Source organism: Poromitra crassiceps, assembly GCF_964638095.1.
Source record: "Poromitra crassiceps genome assembly, chromosome: 22".
In the NCBI taxonomy this organism is placed as follows: Eukaryota; Metazoa; Chordata; class Actinopteri; order Beryciformes; family Melamphaidae; genus Poromitra; species Poromitra crassiceps.
In genome coordinates this window covers 8835692-8862427 of record NC_139647.1, presented here as the reverse complement: position 1 = coordinate 8862427, position 26736 = coordinate 8835692, and the positions used below count along the sequence as shown (strand labels likewise).

Genomic DNA, 26736 nt, shown 5'->3' with positions numbered 1-26736 from the left:
ATGCTCACTTACTGCTGTTCATGTGTTACAGATGCACAGTTACGGATAAGTTAAGTGCCTCAAAAAATAACTAAGCAACATAAGCAAGAGATTTAGTACTTAGACAATCCATAATTCTCCATTTCAGGGAGAATTATGGCGATTTCACAATAAAACAATTTGAAAGCCTGATACATTTAATATTCAATTTAATACAATCTCATTCTGCACTCATAAAGACCAAAGGTTTGTCTAGAACAGCGGTTCTCAACCTTTTTGGTTCATGAAACAAGTAAAGTAGAAAACAAGTAGAAGAAAATGGACAAGATGTATAGTCTTTGCTAAAAAAATCATCTCACAACCCCCCAAAATGTTCTCATGACAACTGAGAACCTCTGGTCTAGAACATACTATAACCATCTCAAAAGAAAAGCAGCAGCAGCATCAATCAACTAAAACAATTCTCTGAAAGCAGACCCTCAGGGTCTACTCATCCAGGAAACAAGCTCGCTCCATTAAAAAAAGACATGCATGATTGAAACTTGAAAGGAGGACAAAAAAACACTCAAGTGCATCGCCATTCTTAAGGTGATGCAAAATCATAGAGAAGAATGGTACACTGTACATCAAATATTGGACAGTGGGGAATGTTGAAGACAAAAAAGGAAGGACCGGGGGGTGGGGAGCAAATCCTGAATAAAAGAATGAATTAATTCCTAAATAGATTTTTGTCCCTTTACATATGTGCATCAAGTTGAAATTACATTCAACCAAGACATCAACATTTCCTATAGAAGATTTTTTTAAGTGAACATTCAAAGACCCTTTGATGATATTTACATAATTGTCTCCTTGACTTCAAGGAAACAGAGTACTCATATATCCAAAACAAAGATGAGTTTTAGAATAAATAAATACATTGAAGAGACCGTAGCTGATATAGACATGACCTAAGGTATTCTTTCAAACAAACAAAAAACAACATTGAATTAGGCTGAGTGGGTGTACACTTCTGGAGCGTTCAGAAGAAGCTAGTCTTGAGTTTGATGGTTGGTGCAGCTTGCACAGCGGGCTGAGCTAGCCTGGCTGCCGCTTTGGCTTTGCTGCTTGCCTGGTTGGCCCGAATGGCAGATTCCAAGCGGGTTTTGAGCTCGGGCGCCGCTCCGATTACAGTCTTGAAGGCAGCTGGATAGAGGGGACCGATCCGCATTAGGTTCTGAAGGGCAAAATCATGCAGGCCTTGGGAGACTTGGGGTGCAGAGGAGATGGCATTTTCATCCAAAAGGTAGGAGATCAGAGTTGGTACAAGAAGAGCCAGCAGCTGCACCCCTATTGAACACATCAGAAGAACCAGAACAAATAAAAAGAGATGGAAAAACATTGCTACCAGCGACGCTAATTAAAAGTTTGGAAAAGCTGAAAGGGTTGTACTCAAAACAGATGAACCTTGATGCCATGAATACAACACAGTGTTCCAAGCAAAGATACACTAGGCACCACTTGAAAAGAGCCAGTTGTAGAAAAAAAACATGCACCATGTTGAGAATGCACCTCAGAATGCACACAAATATTTGATAGGAGAGTTCTGAAAAATGACTTCTCTAGGCAAGGTAGGAGAAAGAGGGAGAAGGGAACTCATTAGATCTCCAAGCACAACAGACTTAATACCTTAACTATTAGCTCTTGAATAAAGCTCAGGCTTGCATCTGAAAATTAATACCACCAATATGTGGAGCAGCAGCACAACAAATGATTCCCATATCAGGGGCATGTTTGATATAGAGCTTAGCTCACAGATAAGCAATTCAAGAAGCTGCTAAACACAAAATGTGCCCCAACTACAAACACCACAGTTTAGTGAGGCGGTACTTACGGCTCTGCTCTTCACCCATGCCCACCAGGTTCTCCAGAACCCTGATGCCCTCCTGCACAGCCTGCAGCTCGGCAGCAGTCCCTGGCCTGCACCGCTCCACTGCCTTCAGCTTCTCCACCATGAGCGGAGCCAGAGCGTGGATGTAGGGAGTAGACAGTGCACGGCTGGAGTGCTGAAACACTGACAACAGCAACTGGTAACACCGGGCCTGAACCTGTGGGCAAATAAACAACAGCACCGCCAACAATCAACTCTGTCACTTAACCACCTTGTCCAGTGGCCACACCTTTTATTTTTTATTTTACCAGGTAAAAACCGTTGAGAACAAATTCTCATTTACAATGGTGACCTGGCCAAGGGGCCGCAGCAAGGGTAAAAAACAATACGTCAGGTCAGCACAAGGCAACACATATAAAATACATACAGTAAATAACGACAAGACAGAAGTAAAATCAGGAAGCAAACAACAACATTCAATCAACAAAGATGCAGAAGGAGGGGGGTTGCTGGGAATTAATTATGGGACTATAGGGGGATAGAGGGAGGGAGAGGCCTAACGGCAGGTGCAGCGGTCAACTACGAGCTGTTTCAGGGTGTGTTTGAACATGTTGAGAGATATGAGAGCTGTGAGTCTGAGTGGGTTTTGAAGTGTGTTCCAGTCATTTGCTGCGGCAAAGCGGAAGGAGTTACGGCCAAAGACAGTACGGGCTTTTGGGATGGTGAGCATGATGAAGTTGCTGGATCTTAGACGGTTAATTGCTGTTGGAAATATGCAGGAGGGATGAGAGGTACTGTGGACACATGCCGAGAATGGACTTGTACACTAGTTGAAGCCAGTGTTGAAGCCGCCTGGTGTGAAGGGAGGGCCAGTCCACAAGTTCATACAGGTCACAGTGGTGAGTGGAAAAGGGGGCACTTGTGGCAAAGCGGATAGCAGAGTGGTGGATTGTGTCCAGTTTATTGAGGATGCTCTTTGAGGCCATCCGGTAGATCGTGTCACCATAGTCGAACATGGGCAGGATGGTCATTTTGACGAGGACGTGTTTGGCAGTGTGTGTAAATGACGCCTTGTTGCGGTAGAGAAAACTGAGTCTGGCTTTGACTTTGGCCACTAGGTTGTTTATGTGTGTGTTGAATGAAAGGGATTCGTCCAGCCAGAGTCCGAGATATTTATACACTTCTACGGTGTCTTCTGAGCTGTCATGCCTCATCTGGTGTCTGTGTATAGGCACTCACCCCGGGATCACTTGAGTTGAGGCCATTTCGGAAGCGGTCCATGCAGCCCCTCTGCAGGATGGTTACTCCCACAACCTCGTTGCTGGCGGACAGCAGGAAGAGCGTGATGGCTGTCAACATACTGACCTCGTCCATGTCAGGCCTGGACTCATCTAAAGAAATATACAACCAAGCAAACACATTGGCCATTTCTAAGAGTATTTATTAGTAGTAGTACCCCACCACTGGCAATGGAGGTAGGTAGTATTCCTGAAGTAAATGTATTCCTGAAGAGTTGCGTTTGTGTGTTTTCTGTGATCTTGGTGTTGTGGAGGATGAATTTCTCACTTTGTGTTTCATTGTCCCATGTACAAGGATTTGAGGAATCCTTTATTTGAGAAAATCCAGTTGAAGAATCCTGATCTGTTTTGGCTGTCAGAAGGTCATAATGTTGAGTTGGCTTTTTGATAAGGAAATTTCTGTTTTAGCCATATTTATAGAAAATGCCTGGCGACTAAGACAGGGAACATTGTACCCAGTATAACTGTATCTCTTGGAAAGTGAATGTTTCAGTGAAATGCCTTTTCTTTTCTTGATTCTGTACAAAGGTATATTCTGATTTGTTGTGTGGCCATCTTGGCTATTGTAAATATCACATAGTGTCTTGTAAGCCCATATGGGCTGGGCACCCGAAGGTGCATGACACTTAAATAAAAATATCTATCTATCTATCTATCTATCTATCTATCTATCTATCTATCTATCTATCTATCTATCTATCTATCTGTGGACCTAGTTCAAGGGTGCTCTACTAACTCACTATGCAAACTCCGCTGCCCAAAGTAAGTACTAATCATGTATGAAATAGGAGTGCATTTGCTCACCTGGCTGAGAGTCCTCCAGCACAGAGGCCAGGCTGCTCCTCACCAGGCCAGTCCACTGCGTTTGGGTGCTCTCCGCCCTGGCCAGTGGGGAGGTGATGATGGTCTTGACGGCCTGCAGGGCGGCTGACACGGGCAGAGGCACAGAGTCGGCAGTCTTGACTGCCGTTTCCCTCAGTACCCCGGTGATTAGGAACAGCGCGGTAGGGAGGATGGTCATACTACCTGTAAAGACAAAAAGAAACATGAGAAAACGTGGTTACCGTTGTGCAGCGAACACTCTGAGCATTGAAAGGCACATCTCTGCCCAGACAGAAACCATCAAAAAAGAGAGATGGAGACAGAGGATATTGAGGCAAACTGCATTAGAGGCCGACTTTGTTGTAGAAAGGATCAAAGTCACGTGAGTCTTAGTAGGAATCTGAAAATTGCTTTTGTGCGTCCCCATGTTTCCATTTTGCACGGGGTGTGTGTGTGTGTGTGTGTGTGTGTGTGTGTGTGTGGCTGCTGTTCACTGCAGGCCTCACCGGCTGGGGAGCAGAGTGAGGGCAGATCTGCCAGGATGGAGACGGTGTTGGCCACCAGGCGGGCGCTGTCTTCAGGCAGGCGCTGGGGCCGGAGCGGCACATGGCTGGGCGACTCCTTGTTGACCCGGGTATTGAGTTGCGGCAGGTGGCGCATCAGGATGAACACCAGCAGCTCCATGGCCGCAAACACCAGGGATTTGCCTGGGAGGAGTTCCCCTGTGTCTCCTCCCTCCCCTAGGGTGGCGTGAGAGTCCTTCTCGCCGTCTTCCTCTTTGCCTAAGGGGAATACAGTAACATAGTTTAGCACGTTCGATCAATAATGATAACCACTTTGGCACCTGGCCTATAGCCTTGCACTTTGCACTAGATCACTGGCACTTTAAACTGCTACTTTGTACTGATATTGTGTTTAACTGTGTCTGCACTTTATGTTTATGTTTTTATCCTTTTATGTTTTTATCCAGGATGTTGTTGATGTTATGCCTGTTTTCATTGTTTTTATGTCTTGCTGCAACCCAAAGTGCCCTTCTGGGACATACGAATAAACTTGAAACTTGAAACCATATAACTGTAACAAATCAACTATCTATCTTCTAGTGTACATACATTTGGCAATGTGGACTCTGTCTGTTTCTCTGTTTCAAGAATTTTGTCCGGCCACAGCTATGCCGTTTTACGTGCGATCGGGCTGAAACTTTCAGGGGGTGTAAAGAGCACCCGTGCGGGTGACCTGATGGAGCCAGATTTTTTTTTATTTAGGGCAGATTAATTCATTGAATGTTACAGCAAAACATGTGAGTCACTATGTGAGCGTGAGTGTGTTTCTTTCCAGTCCATATATTGAGTGAGATGTGTTAGTCCCTGACCCTGGCTGGTCCTCTGCTGCTGCAGGTGGTCCAGAGCGGCCCTGATGGTCTCCTGTACGACAGCAGTGACCTGGAGCTGAACGGCCGGTGGGTCTCGGGTCAGCAGCAGCCTGTGGAGCACGTTCAGCAGCTCCACGGCCAACAGCTACAGCACAAAGAACAAGACTCAATAACGCCACTCTGAAACACGAGGAGTGTGAACGCTCACTGTCTCTCTGCCTTGACATACTGTAGATACATGATAGTGTGAATCCATTACGCTTCTGCAGGTCAAATCCATTTTATGCCCTACAGTCAATAATACTCATCTGTTCTGGCCTAATGCCAACGAGCCCACACAGACAGGCAATGGTTTATAGACACTGCATGAAATAGGCCACGCCCATCACGGGGGAAAGCACTCCATTCACTCCCATTCACCAGCGTCATTTTCCTTGAATTAAACGAATGCAAAAATGTACAATGTGCAAATGTAAAAAAAATCGCCAATAATTTCTTTGTTGTACTCCCGAGCTAAAAAAGGAAGCCATTGAAAATTGACGAGAAGAAAAATGTGGATCTAGCTATCAAAGAAGTAAGTTGGAGTGTTCATCTTCCGTATATATGAACTTTGTGTGCAACACGCGACCATGCACGCGACATAGGAGAACGCCAGGATTGGGGGGGGGGGGGAGTTTTTGTTTTCCCCTGTTTTGGGCGTGGTTTCTGAATGATGACGCGCTCCGCAGTGTCTCTATGGGAGGAGTAAAAGGGCAAATGTAAACAGAGAGATGGAGACAAACGGCAAACAATGAACTGGTGCAGCTACACCCCCACAGAAGATTGATCCCACCCTCTCTCCAGTACGTGCTGCATAACAACCATCCTTCCTCTGAAGCTTGAACTTAGAAAACTCATATGCTGCAAGTCTTTCTTCCTTATATCCGTTAACCTCTGTACTTTCTGATCTGTGCAATTACCTGGTCCTCTGCGATATGGATCTTAGCAAAAGGAGAGTCCAGCAGAGTGCACAAGGCCTGCAGGCAGGACATCACATTTTCAATGGGCTCCTCGGGCCGAGGGAAGCACAGAAACTCAATGCTGACGCCTGGGAGACGGAACACAAAAATGCACTTATTCACACTATTCTGCTACAAACCGAACCCGTCTGTTCACCCTGGGGAGTGGCTGCGATGTGAGTGGAATGCAGGCAGAGTGGAGCGGTTTATAAAGTTGAGAAAGTAACTTTTTTCTTTTTACCCAACATTAGATGCATCCTGTCTTTGACCAGCTCTTCAAAGCTCTTGGAGGTGGAGGGGGGTCCCTGGGGGAGGACAGAGGTCCTGCAGGGAGCAGAAGGTGGATCTTCAGACTCCTCGTCTGCTCCGAAGCCAGTGCTGCGCAGCCACAGGGCCACGGCGTGCACGACGGGGGCCCAGGAGCTGCGGTAGTGGATCCGTGCTGTGTCGATGGTCTCTGGAGTATAGAACGCCCCGCCTGGACACAGACACGCATCGATGGGAAACTTGCAAAAAAAAACTTTCAGGCCACCTATACATTTTGTATCCATCTGCTCAGTTTCCTCCATTTTTTGATTTTCAAACCATTCGCCAATGTGTGAGTCTATTGACTGTGCAGCCTTATGCTGTGGGAAACTCTAACTTCTTAATTATTTCTTAAAAACAATACAACCCGATCTGATGTTTTGTTACGTACAACTTCTAGATATGAGGTGACGTAAAAATAAACATGACAATTTCAAATTTGACAATAATTTCCCCAGGACACATTCAGCAATGTGCTGCTGGAACAACTGATCCGATCTGTTGACAATACTCCAAGGACAGGAAGGTCTTGTATTTGTTGACATTTTCTCAGAAACTACTGGTCCAAATCGGATTCATCAAAGCTTTTTTTAATGTCTGGGGTAGCTCTCTGGAGAAACCATGAGCAACTAAAATCTCTATGGCCAAAAACTAGAGCAGATAACTGCAAAACTAGTGCTTGAACTAGGCTACATCCCCATGTTCTGTTTCACAAAACTGTGAGAGTCTGTACTGTATATTATGCAGGGATGTGATCAAGAACACAAAAACGGGGGAAAGGTAGGAAGACGGTAACCTTATAGAAATTGATGGGAGTTCTAAAATCACGTGTTTGGGATGACATGGAGTGGGTGTTGTACCGTCAGGGGGCAGCTGACTGGAGAACTCGGCAGGCAGAGTGAGCAGGGCGTAGTCTCGGAGCATGGCCAGCCACAGGCGGCTGAGGGACGGCAGCTCCGGCTGCACCAGGCTGATGAGGCTGTCGGGAGGAAGCACGTCTGCTCCCAGCTCATCCTCATCGGAGTCATCCTCTGCACCCCGCGCAGGTTTGGCCGGCTTAGACTCCGCCTCTTTCTTGATCTTCATAGCCACCACATACACCTGAGAGAGAATGCCTGCGTCTGTAGTCGGCTTTATTCCACACATCATTTCCTATTGAATTTAATGCCTATTTAACACTCCTATTTGTGTATTATACAGTATATTATATATTGGACTGCACCTTTGATAGATATTGATATGACCGCTACGCTGCATACACTTAGACTAAGACAAACTGCTCGTATGTAATCTTGCATATTGTGGCAATAAAGTGATTGTGATTCTGGTTAGGGTTAGGCAGATACAAATAGCAATATTAACATTGCTGTTATGGCCGCGATAGCAGATATTGACCAATGTCTGTATAAAAAAAAAGTTTCTTCTATGACAATCACATTTTTGTACATACTGAAAAACACATGTGAATAAAAAAAATTAATCTTTAGTTCCAAAACATTAGGGAAAACCCATAAAGAATAGATTAACCACATTGTTTCCTCTCAATATAAACATTTTGGCTGATACCGATAACCAATATTAACATTGCTGTTATTTTGCTCATCGGACCGATAAAAAAAAATCACATCAGCCGATATGATACGATTGCCGATCTATTGTGCATCCCTGGACCGTATGCTAGACAGGAGCCGACAGGGTCTTGGTTCTCACCTCAGCCCATGCCTTGAGTACAGCCAGTTTCTCCATTGTGGTGGCACTCTCACTGTACAGCTGGCTGGAGGAGCCCTTCCCAGCCTGCACCTTGTCCAGAGAGGACACCAGCAGGTTGTGGACTCGCCTCAGGTCATTGAGGTCACTGACCACGCCGCTGCCAATCCACGTACTACACACCTGTAGGCACACAAAACAGGTCAGGGTGGGAGATGGCAATACTAACTAACAATTGACAGCACTAGGGATGTTCATCAATTATCGATAATCGATAATTGATCGTTGAGGAAAGAATTCGATCACGTGGATTCTTTTTTTTTTCGGACTAGGTTTGGGTGGAATTCGTTCCTCCTCGCCCCACTCCATTGCACAGCCGACTAACGTGCGGTGGAGCTTCATATAGTCTCTAGTTTTCTGGCTGGTTTGACTCTGCTGTCAGCTAAGCTGGAAGACGCCGATTGCCTTACATCATGTAACCTGACATGGTTGTTTACCTGGCCACAGCGCTAGTGTCTGATATTCTTACTACACAGCGGCATCTCCATTATAGCTGGCCGAGAACACGCAACGTTATTACCAGACCAGAGTAATATATATATATATATATATATATATATATATTATTATTACCCTATCGATAATTGATCGTTAATTTTCCAGAATTTCGATTATGGAAATTGTTCAAAATGAACATCCCTAGACAGCACCCACAGCCTTGCAGCTCTATTACATGTCTTACATCTCTTGAAATTAACTAAAACCATCATGACAAAGGGGGGGGGGGGGTCAAAGAACAGCTATTATTAAAAAGGACTGACATCTTAGGGCTGCAGTGATTTACAAGATGACCTTCAGAGGAGAACCTGTATTAGGGCGGACATAAATCTCACTGGCCATGGGCAGGGATCTGATAGTTACACTGTCTTCACTTTCTCAAATAGGAATTTAATACACGTTTCGGTACAAGACCTTTTTCAAGTATATGCTGACAGGTGAAATAGAAAACTTTATATGCAAAAGGCTGGGTACAGAATGACCATGACATTACAGACTAGGGATGTAACGATAACCGGTTTTAATGATAACCTTGATAAAATTCCTTACGATAACCGTACCTTTTCAAATTTTCATTATCGTTAAAACCGTGGTACCGTGATTACAGTGCTTTGAAAAACATGGTAAATACTGTCCATCATCAACCAAATTTGGCAACCTTCTCCCAGATGCAAACGTGCAGCCTTGGAGAAATGATTTCAGTGAGTGTATCAATCCTTTTTGGGTCTGAGTTTTCAATATAAAACATTGTAAAATGATTTCAGTGAGCCTCTGTACTTTTTGAAAATTTTCAGCAATTTTTTAAGAATACCGTGATAATACAATAACCGTGATAATTTTGGTCACGATAATCGTGATGTGAAATCTTCATATCGTTACATCTCTATTAGATGTCACATTAGTGGCAAAAAAGCCTCCACCTTGTGGCTCTCAGTGAACACAGTGAATCAATTACAAGCCATCAATGACCTCAATTTGGATAGAAGCCGATAGAGGCAAAGTGAACGTCACTTCCTGCTTCGGCACTGTACCGGAGATTTTCTTCCGCCATTTATTTTCCCATAGACATTTCGTAAAACGCTTCTGAAAAGAGTTTTACTTGGTCGAACCAAACGGTTCAGCTATATTTAGAATCGGGAGAGAGACCATAGAACATTTCTCTTGGACCAAAACTTAAAAAACAACAACATTGAAAAAATATTTTCTTTAAATCCGCAATTCTTTTACTCTCTATAGATACATCTTTGAAGTATTAAAATCACATCTGTTAGTTAAAATAGCAGTATAAGTAAATCAAGACGTCAATCAACCCTAGCAATAGAGAGAGAGAGGGAGAGAGGGGGAGAAAGTAAATAGGATACAAAACACAACTACGGTACATCTCATTGGCCATGGGCAGGGATCTGAAAGAGCGTTTTTAAAAAGGGAGTTACAAATGTGTACCCACACACTGATGCAATGCACTTAGCAATAAACCTTGAGAAGGCTATACCTTTGTGTATCGACTGGCCCGTTGACTCATGTCGGACCGATGTATAATGTATGATGTATGTTGGCTTTTACCACCCACTCAGATAGAGAGCAGTTTTTCTACAGAGAATGAGTCATTCTTACAGCAGAGAAGAGCAAAAAAAAAACAGGGCTCAATCTTCGCCTCATTTAGACAGAACTGAGAGAAACTCAGCAGGTAATAAAAATGTTCAGCCAAGGACAGAGAAGGATGTCAGAGACATGTTTGTGGGAAAAAAAAAGATAAAAAAAAATGCTGAGAGCCATATTTTGTTGTTTCCTGTTGCCATTCTTCTTCCACATGAGTCAAAGAGCGTCAAGTCAGAGATTCAACAATGCTGGATCCTAAGGGGAAGATGACTCACTATGCAGAGGCAATTAGCTGCCTTCACAGTAGCGATGCTACATAATGCTCTTTAGCAGCACTGTATGAGTGTTATGGTACAAACAAACAGAGGCTGGGTGCTACTGAAATAGCACCTCTGCAGAGGATTAACAGAGCATGCCTAAAGCAGAAGCTGTCGAGTCGATGGCATGAACCATCACACAGTGCAAACAAGGGCAGCGGATTCCAATGTAGTTGGTGCCGTAAAACATTTTAGGAAAGCTTTTGTGAAGAAATCGGGATGCCAGGTCTTACCTGGCACGCCTTAGCCGTTATGTCAGACGGTGTATCAGGTGAAAACGCTGGTCTGAGAGCAGCTCCAACCTACATGCGTATATTAGCAGCACAAAGAGAATGTCTATTTATTTAATAAATACTGAAATAGGGCTCAAAATTGCAATACATATTTTTTTGTGATTGACAATCATTTGTTCAATTAATGGTCTACTACTTTAACATTTTTAGATGCCATCATGTCACCATTGATATTGCACTTTTGCGTCACGATGCAATAGACCCGTCTCACGGGGGCCATTTTGTGTCAAAAAGGCAGGGTAAACACAGGTGCAAGCAAAACACTAATGAGGGTTTCAAACTTCCAGGATTGGAATTTGGAAACCCTCATTAGTGATTTGCTTGCACCTGTGTTTACCCTGCCTTTTTGACACAAATTGGCCCCTGTGAAAAGGGCCTATTTGAATGGTTGGTGACAGACAGACTCACGTTGGCCTGGTATTGCTCCAAGATAACGTGCCCGGGGAACTCGGGCTCCGGCACGGAGGCAAACTTCTTGATGATGTCCTCCAGTGCCTGCAGGCCAGCCATCCTCAGCTGGTTACTGTGGTCTGTGGCTGCCATGAAGGCCATGCGGATCAGGTCAGACAGATGGAGCACCAACAGGTCACCTGGGGAGACGGAGGAAGGAAGGAAGTCAGAAGTCAGTACGTAGGGATTGTGTGAGAAACAGAGATGTGCATTGACCAGAAGGAAGGGGACTTCAGGTGCAGCCACACTGATCTGTCAGAAAACAATTAATTAATTAATTAATTGTGTAATTGCCATTAGTTAAAGCCTTCCTCTGAGGCTCTCGGTGTTCACCCCCCCCCCCCCCCCCAAAGAAGAAAAGAAAAGAAAACTAGGACACTGCTTCAATTCTAATTGGCTGGCCACTTATCTGACGACGATGCCGGGCACATCACCTCTCATTAAAAATGAATTGAAAACAACATCTACAGACAACGGATCAGTGTGGCCGCCCCGTCGCGGTGTAGTCTCAGTTTTCAAGACACCAAACATCATCCCTGAGACCTAGATTGAATTGAGTCTTAAGCTGAAGTCCACCTTTCAAGAAGATTAGGTGGATGCATCGATTCAGCATGCAGACCAGCTATCCTCCACTCAACCCCAGCCACTACATTTGGCTTAGCTGCTAGCAGGACTGAAGACCGATGCCTATAGTAACAATCACTACTCTGGGCTGTGACTGTCCGGCCAGTGGAACATTTCCTTCTTAAAGAGACGCTTGTATAAACACTGGGCTCCTCCATCTGTCACAGTGAAGAAAAATCCCTCCCGGCTCCCTCTTTTGCTTAGTCATCTCTGCCTTTGTCCCATCATCGTTACATAAAAACAAACTTCAACAAGCTGACATAAGACATACCAACTCAACGACATTTTGAATTGGCTTTTCCAGCATCGTCAGAAGACTGTGCCAACCAAATATCTGTTTTTGTCAGTTAGAAGCACTTTCCACATATGTAAGCGATTGTATTGTTGCTAACCTGATTTGGGAAAATCCATTTGAATAACACCATTTTGTAAACGTTATATATATTTTTATTTTTATTTATATATATATATATATATATATATATATATATATATATATATATATATATGATCGTGTTGAGGGCTAAAACATGCTCAGTTCTCAGTGCTTGTGTGAATGCACATCAATAAAAAAAGAGACAAGAAGCCAGTGCTGACAAGAGATCCCTGATGGCCTGAATCAATCACAAATCCTCAAAGTGAAACCTAAGCCTCTCTGTTTGGCAGTGTGTGTGGCGGAGTGGTACCTTTGGGATTCTTGGCTTTGGCAGAGCGGGCGGTGGCCAGGTCAAAGTGGGCTTTGTCCGTGTTCTCACACAGCAGGATGATGCGACACAGGCAGTCGGCGGCAAACACCCGCGTCACCCAGCGCGGCGCCACCGACGGCTTGGACTTGTCGTCTTCGCCCAGAGCTGTGAACATGATGTCGTCGTCGATCTCGTCCTGCTTCTCCTCCTCGTCCCTCCCCACCTCGAATGTGACAGCTGCTCCGACTTCTGCAAAAGAGTAGGTTGGGCAAGTTCATTCTATGATGAGGTATTAAAAGATCGTGAGGACGCAAGGACACAAAATGAATAAAGTTTATTTCGCGCCACATCACAAAAAACAAACAAAAAAACATGCGAAACAAAACAAACATACGATGCTGGCCGAAAAGGTTAGGGCTGAAGCTATAAGCTTGTAAATGCCCTAACCCAGTTCATCTTATAAATTACAAACTTTCCATATGGTCTAATCACAAAAAAACAAACGAACAAATTAACAAAAACAGAACCAAAAAATGCGTATGTGTAGTAATGCGGGGGCAGTACAGACCCCTTTCACCGGGGCCATTTTGTGTCGAAAAGGCAGAATAAACACAGGTGCAAGCAAAACACTAATGAGGGTTTCCAGATTACAATCATGGAAGTTTGAAACCCTCATTAGTGTTTTGCTTGCACCTGTGTTTACCCTGCCTTTTAGACACAAAATGACCCCCGTGAGAAGGGTCTATCAGTATCACAGATGTAGGCTCAAGTCCACGGTGTAAAATGTTTTGCACCTCACTGTCCATGCCGACCATTGCATCTGCATTACTGCACAGGCTGGACAGATAATATGAATGTTGTTCAATTCATGAATGTGCCATCCTTTCCCACAGGTGTATCTTCCGCACTGTGTGTATATATAGTGTTGTGTCACCTGTAGTGGCAGCCAGGACATCCTTGCAGAGTTTCAGCCAGTGCGAGAGCTTCTCCACAGCGAGAGATGAGAGCATGTGGCCCAGTGTGTCGTGGATGTCATGACACAGCTTCCTGTCCGTCTCCCGATCCAGCATGCCAAACAGAACCCCCTCTAGACCCGTCTCTGTGATGTGCAGATCTGGACCAAGGACATAATCAGACAGTCACTGTCACATTCAGACAGACTCACTGTCACATTGGGTTTGGTTCAGAAGTCATGGACTATACAGATAATTCTCTTTTTCTTTAACCTTTATTTATACAGGGGGAGTCTCACTGAGATCAATGCTCTCTTTTTTCAGGAGCGCCCTGTTCACATTCACACCTGGAAGCTGACCAGTACAACCGCAGTCTGATCTGCTGGTCGCTGATCACCTCCACTGGAGCGGTTGGGGTTAACAGCCTTGCTTCAAGGACAACGAGGGAGGGGCACGCTTGTACTCACTTTTAGCCATGTTGTCCCTCTTGGCCAGGCTCCTGGCGTACTCGCACACCTCGGCCGCCTCTCTCTGGGCGAGCTGCCGCAGACAGGCCACGGCGGCGCGACGCAGCAACAGGTGAGAGCTGCACAGGTGCGCCTGCAGGGAGCCGTAGCACAGTTAAAGATCACGACAGACCACAAACATATACAGTGTGTATAGCCGGAAACATTGCTGCACACACGTCACGCCACACACGTGTATCACAATAATATCCATAAGCATTGATCAACGTAAATTCCTGAGGTGTCTTACGCAGAGACAAGGCACCAAGCTGGACAGGTTGACGTGGCGGGGAGCGAACATGTGCAGCTGTTGCAGACAGGTGATGGCAGCTGCCTGCACCAGGGAGTCGGAGTGGTCCTGCATGATGGCACAACCAACCAGGCATGACGAGCGGATGGTAGAGATAGTGGCACCGTTCCCTGGCAAACGCACCGACAGTAATTAGGCAGAGGCGAAAAGAGATGGCATTTGCAGCAGTCAAGAGGATTGATGTCTCTAAAGTTTTAAGGTGGACGTAAATGGATTATACTGACACCTGCTGGGAGGTCAAGGGCATATTACACACTTAACACGTCTTAGCAAAATATCTTTACAGCCAACTGGTACTGTACAGTCGCAGTGATGCGAGGAACTTTGTGATTTTTGTTTCCGTTACCCTGTAGTTCGGGTCCCACGGTGGTGATGAGGGCTCCCAGGCAGCGGCCCAAACACTGGTGCACCTCTGTGTGGGAGGGGGGCACAGTGAGGAGCAGGGTGAGCACCAGGGACAGGGTGGGCTCTACGTAGCCTCTGTACATGGGACCACTGGAGTCCACGATCAGAGCCAGAGAGTGCAGGGCCCACGTCTGGCAAAAAAACGGATGGAGAAAGTCTGAATTAGTATCGTCTCTAAAGCATTAAACATTCAATGAGAAAAACCTGCGTCGATCATTATGCAACAAAAACAAAGATGGTTGTGATCTTTGTTGTTTTCGTTTCATTTTCATAATGAAACACAAGAGAAAATGGAAATACATTCAAACAAAGGAGACAACAGAAAAGACAAAAATAGAAGACAATTCAAACCTTCATACCGTTCTTTCATTTCTCTCTCAACACACCTACAACCAATTCAGCTAAGGCTGAATTTTAAAACCATCTTTCTGATTAAGTCCACTTACCTGGACCTCGTGAGAGGATCCATCCTGGGCCAGGGCCAGCAGGATGCTGACGCTGGTCTTTAGATGCTGGCCTGAGCCAATTCCTCCAACATATCGATGCAGACAGCCTAGAGCCAGAGAATGGCCCGTCCTTGACACCACATCGCGGGCTGACTTCAGCCTGAAGACACAGGAGGAGAGAGGATGTGATGATTGGAGTCAAGGTTAAAGATACCTTTTAGATACAGATTTAGTCAGTTTAATACGAGTTATTATGAGGACAGAGGAAGACTATTGAAAATGTTGTGATTATCTTGATTATTTTAAATCATTAAGACCTGATGCAGGATTTGTGTGTATATCCCTTTAAGACCTGATGCATAATTTATACACTATCCCTCGGGTTTTAGGAGGTTGATTCAAATGCATCTTGGGTTTTAGATAGTCTTAATGGGATAGAACTGTTCCCCTATTTCTGAACTTATCTATGAGCTATTATGTAATGTTTCAATTGTTTTTCCATCAGTAACTAAATATGTGGCTGCTCTTCTGACCAGGTCTCCCTTGTGATCTCAACAGAAACGTCCTCCTGGATAAATAAAGATTTAAAAAAGATAAATTCTAGAAAATACATTTATATACTACAGGATATAAAGGACGTGCTGACTTGTCAAAGCTGTACTGCGCCATCCTGGCGATGAAGGTGGCCTCTCCCACCACCTGAGCCATCCTGCCCAGGGCCTCTCCGGCGGCACAGCGCAGGATGGGGTTGGGATTGTCCAGGGCTCCCATCACCAGGGCCAAGGCTGACTTACGCACCTCCTCGGGACCCAGGGTGCTCTTGTTCTCTGCCAGGCCCTTTGATCAGGAGAGACGCAAGAAGACAGACACTATTGCTCACTGTGCATTTCTGTCTGGAGACTCCGAGAGGAGGATATGAATCAGGGTTTTCTCACCTTGAGGGCACTAAGCACCGCAGTGAAGATGTTCAACTGGACCGCCTGCTGGCGAATTCCCTTCGCCTGCTTTATGCACTCTGCAAAGTGGTCCAGCATCTGCAGCCTGAATCACGTCGGATGAAATTTTACTTCTAAAGTGCTTTGAAACAAACAGGCTTGACACAAAGAGATTTGCTGAGCAGAAATGAACGGAAATACAGACCAAATCAATAAAGAACAAAAAACACCGTTTTTGATCTGTAGCCAATATCAAAAATATCCTACAGCCACTTTCTACAGCATTGGGATTAAATGGCACATTCACCTGTGTTTGAAGGAGACGTGGGGGAAAACCACACCGAATAGCGCCACTGAGGCGTCAATGACAGACACGCCCAAAGGGAGAGGCCCGGGGATGGCCTCGCCCACGGGCACTCGCAGATAGATGGAGGAGGGGTCGTGTTCCAGAGCTCCACTGCCAGATGCACTGTTGGGCTGCAGCTAGATAGGAACCATCATAACAATTTTAGATTGTATAGTATAGTATAATATAGTATAGTATAGTAGTACATTTGGATTCTTCATACCATAGATCAGGGATACTCAACTTGCTTTGCCCGGGGGCCACTTTCGTGAAATGATAGGAGGCCAGGGGCCAGTTAATAAACAAACAATATACATTTTTCTGTAGCGCATTGTAGGTTTTTGGGGTGTCAGCCGGAGTTTAGGCTGACAATGTTGTGCACACCGGATAGTTAGTTTGGTTAAGTTAGTTAGGTTAAGTACATACATAAGTGCCTGGGTAGTGAGCAGACGGCGGTATTTGACAATTTAGCAGCTAAATCATAGATTATTGAAAGATATTCCATATTCCAGACTGAAATGCTATAACAGAAGTGGAGTATTGGCCAGAATGACATGAACATTTGGACACTTATTCAGCGGGTATCTTGCATGTTGCGTTCAGGTGCACTGTAAAAAAAAAAGAAACAAAAATGCAATTCCATCGCCGGCCACAAGTTGAGTATCACTGCCATAGATGATTGAAGTTACCTGGTCCTCTATGGACTTGTGGTCAGTCTCCTGCAGCCAGGAGCCCATGAGCACACTGTCATCATAGTGACAGAGGGAGCGCAGCAAGGAGGTGGTGGTGTTGGCAGAGTTGTCAGTCAGAGTGAACTCGGCCACCAGCTCCCTCAGGAGGGCGTTGAAGCTGCCTACACAAGAAGACGACGGGGCTTCAAAACACCTTCCATGGGTGTTAACAATGAGAAGAGTGGAGGACCGAATGTAGAAACCACTGTATTACCTTCATATGTCTTGGGAGGCAAAAGGGCCAGGATGTCGTACAACCTCAGCCTCACCATAGCTGCACTGGCCTTCAGATGAGCACCATGGACCTTGATGATGGCAGGGACACTGACAAAGGAGATGGGGGAAAAAATATATATCGATAACTTTTTTATTACTAGATCTGAAATGTAATCGGGACACCACAAATGCACATAAATGCTGAAGGAAAAAACATTTGTCTGTTGCTGGGGAATAAAAGTCCTGTACACAAACCCCGTACTATACATTATCTCAAGAAGTTCAGCGAGTAGAAATGAACTTCCACTAAATAAAAAAACACTCTCATACTCACTGAGCCATCATGGTCATGGCACATTCGATGGGAGTCATCAGCCTGCGGATCACATCTTCTGTAAGCAGCTCAGGACAGTGGGCCACAAAACTACGCATGGCTACAGAAGGGAGGAAGAGGAACGCTGGGTCAGAAGAAACGTGCACCATGACATTACAGAGCACGTGCAGAAAGGCAGGAGGGTTTGTTTACCACACAGCGCCCCCGCTCGGCCCTCCAGGGTGACCTGCCAGGTGAAGTGGTCTCCTCTGGCCTTCTCCGCCTCCAGCTCCTTCTGGGAGCGAGGGAACACGTTCCTCCACAGCAGCAGCATCTTGGGAAGGTGATAGCGCACCAGGGCGGGACCTGGGCACCCCAAATAAAACGCCATGTGATGATGGTGGTGAACGTCTGATGGTATCACCGACAAATCAAGGCCAAGCGATAAACAACAATGTCAGGGAGACTCACCCAGGGTCATGAGGGCGCCCAGCAGCAGCCACCCTGCCTGTGTGCGCTGCAGGGACAGTCGACTGTTCTGAGCGGCTGTCCGCAGGAGGTCCTCGGCTATACTCACCACCAGCTACAGGGAGGTAACCACATAGAACTCAATCATTAAAACTAAATAGGTGAATGACCCGAGACTGGTAGGGCTAACCAAAGTGGGAGAAAATACCTATTTGAGTATACAATCGAATGAACACCAACTCGATTATCAAATGAACAACCTAGGTATCGTTACGTTCTGAGGCTAACAGACCTTGCCCTTGGTGTGGGGGATACCCAGTGGGCACTGGTGCACGCCTCCCAGTAGAGCGGCCATGGCGAAGCTGTAGCCGCTCACGGCCTCGGGGGAACTCTTGAGGTTGTTGATGCGCTCCGCACAGCGGTCCAGCAGCGGGGTCAGCTGATAGGGCAGCGCCACGGCGACGCAGCGCAGGCACCACGCGGCGGCCAGACGGGCCGCCATGCTCGGGTGGAGCAGCACCGAGGTCACGGTTTCCAGAAGCCCTGGAGGAGAGGGGCGTGGCATACGGTTTAAGCAGTGGAATTCAAAAAGAAAGAAGTTACGTGTTGTAGGTGCTGTGCTCTCCCCTTTTTTGTACCGCTTGAGACATATATAGATTTTTATTCTATTGTTCTAGTATTGTCTGTCTGTCCTATATTGTATGGTGGCACTCAGTTCCCCCCCCTGGGGGATTAATAAAGTATTTCGTATCGTATCGTATCGTGTTTACATTTAGACTGAATGTTGAGAATATTGTTTTAGAGACTCTCCCGGAATCTTGTTGACGTCACCTACTCAAAGAGGGCGAACACACGGAAAGAATATTATGTATTCCAAAGAAAGTCGGTTTAACCGTTTACATAGCTATTAATAATTAACATAATAATTAATGATGGATGAATTATCTAATGTTTATACCAACTCTTTCATACCAAACAAAGTTACATTCGGAATAGGCACGTCTCTTCTATTTGAGGTGGTTAGATGAGGCATTTTGATTTTGATTGGGGCATTATTCCAATCATTGATGGTTTATGAGGCTCCAAGTAAACCAAATTATGTTTTCTGAAACTTACGGTATGAAAACAAAAATATGACATATGCTATATGATAGTGTGTGCACCTCACCTATGGAAGGCTCCTGGATGAGTGGTGAGGATGTGGCACTCAGGCTGTGAACCAGACTGCCCAGCTCTTTGAGGGCGCACACCATAACATGCTGACTGGCAGAGACATCCGCTGCTCCTGCCTTGTTCTCGCCGCTGGTGTCGTTCACTACGGCCTCTGAACACACGAGGAGCAGGAAAGACAGGAGACAAGAAGGATTCGTCAGCAGGAAACATACAAAGTGTCAAGTTGAACAAGATCCAAATTCTTCTCAACAAATGCAGCAAAGTGTTACACACTTATATATACACATAACTAAACTGTGATAATAATATGCTAATAATCTTCACACAACACAGCATGGTTGGATAAGGTGGCCTGCACTGAATCACAAGTAAGATTGTGAATTGTGAATGATTTTCTCAAATATAACACACTGTGTCATGTTTCAAAATTTAAGTGTAATTTTTAGGGATGCACGATATATGTTGCAATGGTAATATCGGTTATCGGTATCAGCCAAGATTTCCATATTGAGAGGAAACAATATGGTAAATCTATGATTTTCCAAATGTTTTGGAAATAAAGAAATGCATTACTTTGTCAAATTCAGTGTTTACATGTTATGTGTTTTTCAGTATGTACAAAATTTGATTATCATAGAAATGTGTTTTTATACAGATCATATCGACATCTGTAAATATCGCTTATCGGCCATAACAGCAATGTTAATATCGGTATTGGCCAACATTTTCATATCGGTGCATCCCTAATAATTTTCTGAAACTATTGCATAGAAGAGCCATAATAATAACCGAACTGGCTGGCCACCTCAGCATCCATGTACAGTTGTTACACATTACCAATCTGCAAAGCCCTGCACCTACAGAACTAGAAATCACAACACTATCTGCCACTTACACAGAAGAACTCTGAGGATTTTTTTCTCTCTACAAAACAAAAGTGTAAAATCAAATGTTGCTTTTACATCTCTATGAATCAATGGCTCTTGATAAAAGATAAGAGTGACAATTTTTTTTCTTTTTTTTCTCTCATTTTTCATTTCAATGTAACCCCAATTCAAATAAATCACTGTTATGTCAAGCCTTATTATAATATTATTACAAGTCAATATTCATGAATTGGAATCCTCAAAGCTCTAAAGGAGGCAACTGGTTTGATCTTAGAAATCTCAGGAAAACAACTAGGCAAGTGTAAAATGCAAGAAAGGAAAGAGATCACGCTTAAGCAAAAGGTAAATTACATGACTTTAAAAGGTAATACGATAAGCGTTTCTTAACTGCGGCAGCAGAGAAGTCCCACTTCCATCATGGTTCCAGAAAGTATCATCCCCCAATAGACCCTTTTCACTGGGGCCATTTAAATGGCCCTGTGAAAAGGGTCTATTATCTTTAGCATACCGATTTCATAAATGATCATTTCAAGTGGTTCCGCAGATTCAGTAGATCTGAAAAGTTCCTAGCAGCTAGTATAGAGAGAACAGTAAAGAACCCAGGATCCAGTTTTGAGGCAGGGACAGGGACACCAACATCTTTTCCAAATGCTGTTCAACTTCTAACATTGAGTACAACATAGGAAATGGCGCTTTGACATGGTTTTCCACAGTTTAGGAGCTCAAAGGTTTCAAAGCAAATCACAGAGTAAGAATCATCATTTTTGAAAGGAAAAAAATGCATTCTAAAAATGATCAATGTGATGTACTGGGGGGGAAACATGACATAATTAGGAGGAACTCAAATAAATCAAATAAAATGATGGTAACATCAGTACTTGCAAATATGGGACAAAAACGGCTTGCATCTAAGTGTCAGTTGATTTAGTGGCACATGCAGTTTTTCTGCTCGTGTAAGCCAGATGTTAACAGTCATTGAGGCTTATGTTATCTGCTGCTAAGGTTTCTAATGCATTCATATAATGTCAATAAAACAGGCAAATGGAGAGGCAAAGTGAACGTCACTTCCTGTTTCAGCACTGTACCAGAGATTTTCATCCGCCCTTTATTTTCCCATAGACATTTCGTAAAATGCTTATAAAAATAGTTTTACTTCGTCAAACCAAGCGGTTCAGCTATATTTAGAATCGGGAGAAACGATAAAACATTTCACTGGGACCAAAACTTAAAAAAACAACATTGAAAAAATATTTTCTTTAAATCTGCAATTTTTTTACGTTTTGGTCTGAGTGCAATGTTATGTGGTCTCTCCTGTCTCTAAATATATCTGAACCGTTTGGTTTGACCAAGTAAAACTATTTTTATAAGCATTTTTACGAAATGTCTATGGGAAAATAAACGGCGGATGAAAATCTCTGGTACAGTGCTGAAGCAGGAAGTGACGGTCACTTTGGCTCTCTATACTATGCAAGCATAAGTAACTTAAATGTTGACTTGGCAATGGATAATGTTATCGCACCTGCTGTAAAACAGAGGTTAATGAAAAGAGGGGAGTGATCAAAAAGCAAATGCAATGAAAAAAGCAGGGAAAGCAAGAAGAAAAGCCATCTGCGCACACAGCACAAGCAAACCATGCAAAAATCATAAAAAGTATTTGAATGGTGATTTTAAAAGTGTGTGTGGGGGGATTTTAATAAAATGTAATAATGGATGAGTACTTACTCTGTAATGCTCTGAACCGTGATATTTCCCCCCCATCCTCCTTACCAACAGCCCTCATCTGCTTGCTGATAGCCTGGCAGATTTCTTTGCCCGCTGCGATCTGCGCTTTCTCTCCCAGCAAGCCGCCCAGCGTGGCGCGCAGCATGAAGGAGACACAGCGCCGCGAGTACACAGCCTCTACGTGCGTCTGTGTGGCCCGCGGGTGAGACACCAGGTCCAAAACGTGGGACAGGAACGTGGCAAAGTTGCGCTCCAGCCACTGACCACCGAGCGTAGTCACAAACACAACGTAGGCCTGGGGGACGAAGACGGATAAGGAGGAGTGCAAATGGAGTTACTGAACCAGACAACGCAACACATGTGATTCTTGTTAGGTTTGACTGAGGGTGAATTTGCTGCCTCACCTGCGTGACGCCCACCCGCACCTCCCTGCTGACAGAGCCGCCCCCCTTCAGCATCTCGCCCCCGCTCTTCAGGAAGCCAGACCCGCCACGCAGGAAGCCAGTGGCCATTAGCTCCAGCACCTCCTCCAGGGTGGCCCGCTTGATGTTCTGACGCATCACTAAGGACAGAGGAGAGGATTGGGACCGTTAGCTACGACAGCGATGAGCTGGTCTACATACATGAGCTGAAGCAAGACAGTAGATCACGTTTACACATGAACCATGTGACTAAAGAGACCCTCACCAGCTGCTTGTTTGGGCATCAGGGCAGTGGCCATGACTGTCCCAAGCAGTTTGGAGACCGCTACCCGAACCCCATAGTTGGAGCCTTCCAGGGCTTTGAAGCACAGCGTGGCCACGTTCTCTAGTTCTGTGGTCCACATGAAGACCGCCTCGTTCTGCAGCTCCAGCAGACACTGCTCAGGCAGGAAGTACAAAGATGGCACCCGATTAGTGACATTCACATTATATATGCAAAGGAAAGTTGGAAACATCTTTAAACATGTATTATGCATATAGTTATATATAAATACACTGTTTATACCTACCGTTACAATATTCTGCCCCGCTAAAGCCACACAATAATATTAAATGTTCTATAAACAGGAAGTTGCCTTTCACAATAGGGAAGAACATTTGCACAACTCAACACATTTTTTACAGGTATTGGTCAATATAAACAACATAAGAGCAAAAAGATGTGCCGCTGTGATATTTTTTTCTGTTTCTGTTGGTGGAAAGTGCTTATACATCAGATCGGCAATTAGGCCCCGCCCCCTTTTAGGGGGGAAACACTCCCCTGTTGACTTCAATGTAAAATAGCACTAACCCCAAAAATTATATATATATATATTTTGGTAGTGCTATTTTCCATTGAGGCCAACTGGGTGATGCTTGTGTTTCCCTCCTAAAAGGGGGCGGGCCGTGGGAACATGTGCCCGACAGCAGCCGCCTACAAAATGACGTATTGCCGATCTGGTGTATGCAAGCATGGCTTAAGGGCAAAGTCAATTACTAACAAAACTACAACTTAGCAGTGGGGAAATGCAATCTCAAGACTGGTGCAGAATCTCCAATAAAGGCTTAACAAATGACAAATGTTGTCAGAACAGTGAGTGACCATTCCAGCCTTGGTGATAATGAAGGAACTGTTATCATGGAAGACACTGTTGAGCATGGATCATGGGATGAAATGTGATCACTGAATCTTTACATTAGTGGCAAAAATTGGTTCCAAATTATTCTAGAGAGGCAAATTACTGTTTGACCAGATAATTGTATTTTCTAGTGTTATCTAATTAGGCTGTTGATTATAGAATTTTACCAGGTAACCTTTAGTTTGACCAGACCCTGTATATCTAACATCAAACTCATCAACAGTTCCATTAGTCTTTCTCTGTGACCAACCTTTGCTACTGCACAGCGCACTGCCATAGATCTGTCTGTGAGCAGGGAGCGGGCGTTCTTGTAGATATCCCTGTGACATGAAGCGGCCGCCCCACCCAGTCCGCTGAGCACCTTCTGCAGACTGAGGAGGATCTCCCCTCGGCCCTGCGACTACACCAACGAAGCATGAGGAAAGGGGAAATTAGGAGGACATATATTTCAAAGAAGGAGTTGCTAAATCATAACTCTTTCTATATCTAGCTATCCATTCCTGTTCATATGTTCCGGTATCCACTGTGTAACCTATAAATCCCTCCTAATTGTCCATGACAGCTCAGTGTTTTATTCTGAAATAGACATACTGTACCTCTGCACTCTTCACTGCCTTCAAAAGATTGGTAACGGTATCTGGGAAGGAGCTTCCCAGCATCCTGCCCATCTTCTCATAAAAAGCCCCAACACATGCAACTGCAGCACTGCAAGAAAAGAGTTATCTGTGTTAGAATAAAGGTGGAGGATTTTTCCAATACATTTCTGATACTGATCATGTTTTTATCTGTAGCGAAGCAATGTTCTGAGGAGGATTTTTTTTTTTTTTTTTACCTCATAACATAAACTGCCATAACTCTTCTTCCATTCATTGTCAGCCAATCAATAATGGCACTCAAGTCTCCCTTGAGAAGTGGGAACTCTTAGTATTTAATGTTTAGACTGGCTTTTATGCAATGTGTTTCTTCTCTCTTTTTCCTGTTTTTCTGAGTTGTTGTGCTTTTGTTTATTTAATTCTACAATTTCTTTCATAATGATTCCTTAAATCATTTGTATTACTTTCACCAGTGAGGTTTGTCGGTTTGTTAGCAAGAACGATGATCCAGGTCTGGGATTTCCACGATTGAACAATTATTATTTTTAGCCATAACTATTGCAATGCATGCTGGTGGGAAGGTGCAACATCTGGGATGTTACTGGTGTGGTTACTGGCTACTTAGTTGAAAAATGAATCCCAAAAGACGAATGATACAACGAATGATACAAACAAACTATTAAAGATGCTGTATCTTTGAAAACTGTTCAGAGCTGGCGGTTTAAGATCTGGTTTTATTTTGAGTGTAGAATATGTATTTTTTTTACGTACAGTAACAACACTGATAATAATCTCCATCATGCACTGAATTCAGCACATTAACGTCTAGTGTCCATTAGTGCCAGCAAGAAACACCAGATACGGTACAATATAATCTGCTTGTGCATACTTAATCCCCCCCTTTTTAAGCACAAAATTACATTCTGCAGATTAACATTTGGCTTAGCTACTAATACCATTGAGGATGGGTATATCCTGTATAACCAAAACTGACAGCCATGTTGAGAAGCTTATAACATAACGCAAATGTGTATTATCTTAAATTTACTGTGTATTATAATATACAGGCTATACAGAACACCAACCTGAAATTTGAGCTACTAGCCTATGAAAACAACACATGGATGTGATAAATGGGAGCTCACAGTTTTGTTGGCAAGTATGCAGGTGTGTCATCCTTGCTTTTGATGATGTCATTGCACTTATCCAAAGTCTGGAACACTGTGAAGGTGTCGCCGATGCTGTAGAGGGTAGCAAGGTTTTTGGCCAGCAGTTTCCTCGTTGGGGGCCCAGGAGCGCTGCTGATCAGTCCTGTCAACTGCTCGACCAGCTTCTTCTGCTTCTCCTTCACATCCACCTTCCATTCAAACACAAAAACAATGTTATGTATGAACTGTGTATCACAAACAATGAAACCCTGCTTAACACACAATGCCCAAATCTGAACAGTCACCTTATTTGCTGCCACAAGGATTTTATCCAAGAAGCGGAGCCATTCGAAGATGAAGACGGGCCTCTTTGCCTCAGTGATCTGGGCCAAGGCCTCCTCGTTGAGCAGCAGACTATGAGCCAGCTCCATGGTGAGGACCCAGTAGATGCAAACAACAGCTACAGAGTCAGGGAACTTCTGTCACTGCCGTGTGATGCAACCTCACCTCTGTAATGTGATATCAGGGGGCATGCCTTGTCAGTAAATGTGCCTCTTAAATCAGCTCTTTCTTCCCGTCAGATTATCACACAGAAATACTTTTTACAGTTTACATTTACAGTCTGTCACATTGCATGCGGTAACTTTAAAGTTTAGTCGGTTTGTTACAGTGGCTGGGCCCAAGTGAGCTGTCATTGTTGTGATAGCCGTTAAATGTAGCTATGTTTAATGGTCGCAGTATAACGTTATCTGTAAAACAAAATATCGATCAAGTCCGCTGTGCTGTGTTGACAGCTGCCTGCCTCCAGCTATGTTGGGGCGGGTGATAGGGGAACTGGTTAGCAACCCTAGCTAACGTTAGTTTCTAGGAGCAACAAGCTAAACTCTGGCTAATGTTACCGCTCCACAGATTCTCGTCCGCATTGAACAACATCTATAAAACATTTCTAAAACATTTTAGCTACTGGGGGAAAACCCCTGCTCGGCAACAATAGCCACCTGAAGCTCAGAATATATTTAATTTGAACATCCTACCCGTCTTCGGCTAACCCAGGATGAGTGAATGACGACGTATCGTTGTGTATTGGAGGTGTCGCATTCAAATA

At 44.3% G+C, this 26736-nt stretch overlaps 1 protein-coding gene across 2 annotated transcripts; it reads right to left on the bottom strand.

Annotated features, from left to right (window-relative positions):
- On the bottom strand, positions 1-26700 carry heatr5b (HEAT repeat containing 5B). Of its 2 annotated transcripts, none has more exons than XM_083658367.1 (36): positions 26666-26700; positions 25937-26140; positions 25629-25840; positions 24487-24595; positions 24141-24290; positions 22978-23149; positions 22695-22852; positions 22291-22585; positions 19677-19832; positions 18801-19051; positions 18512-18623; positions 18254-18406; positions 18062-18161; positions 17726-17835; positions 17470-17633; positions 16742-16917; positions 16435-16540; positions 16146-16336; positions 15500-15659; positions 14995-15184; positions 14589-14758; positions 14300-14432; positions 13814-13993; positions 12880-13128; positions 11528-11709; positions 11060-11128; positions 8356-8535; positions 7506-7746; positions 6581-6817; positions 6301-6428; positions 5342-5486; positions 4476-4751; positions 3952-4173; positions 3089-3240; positions 1853-2066; positions 1-1308 (listed from the first exon to the last, which is right to left on the bottom strand). In XM_083658367.1, the coding sequence occupies exons 2-36, from the start codon at positions 26060-26062 to the stop codon at positions 1001-1003; spliced, it is 6177 nt and encodes a 2058-aa protein (XP_083514493.1). In that variant the 5' UTR covers positions 26063-26140; positions 26666-26700; the 3' UTR covers positions 1-1000. The 2 variants fall into 2 exon arrangements, with proteins under 2 accessions (XP_083514493.1, XP_083514494.1); XM_083658368.1 differs by having other exon boundaries at positions 22336-22585.
- Between the last annotated feature and the right edge of the window lie 36 nt (positions 26701-26736).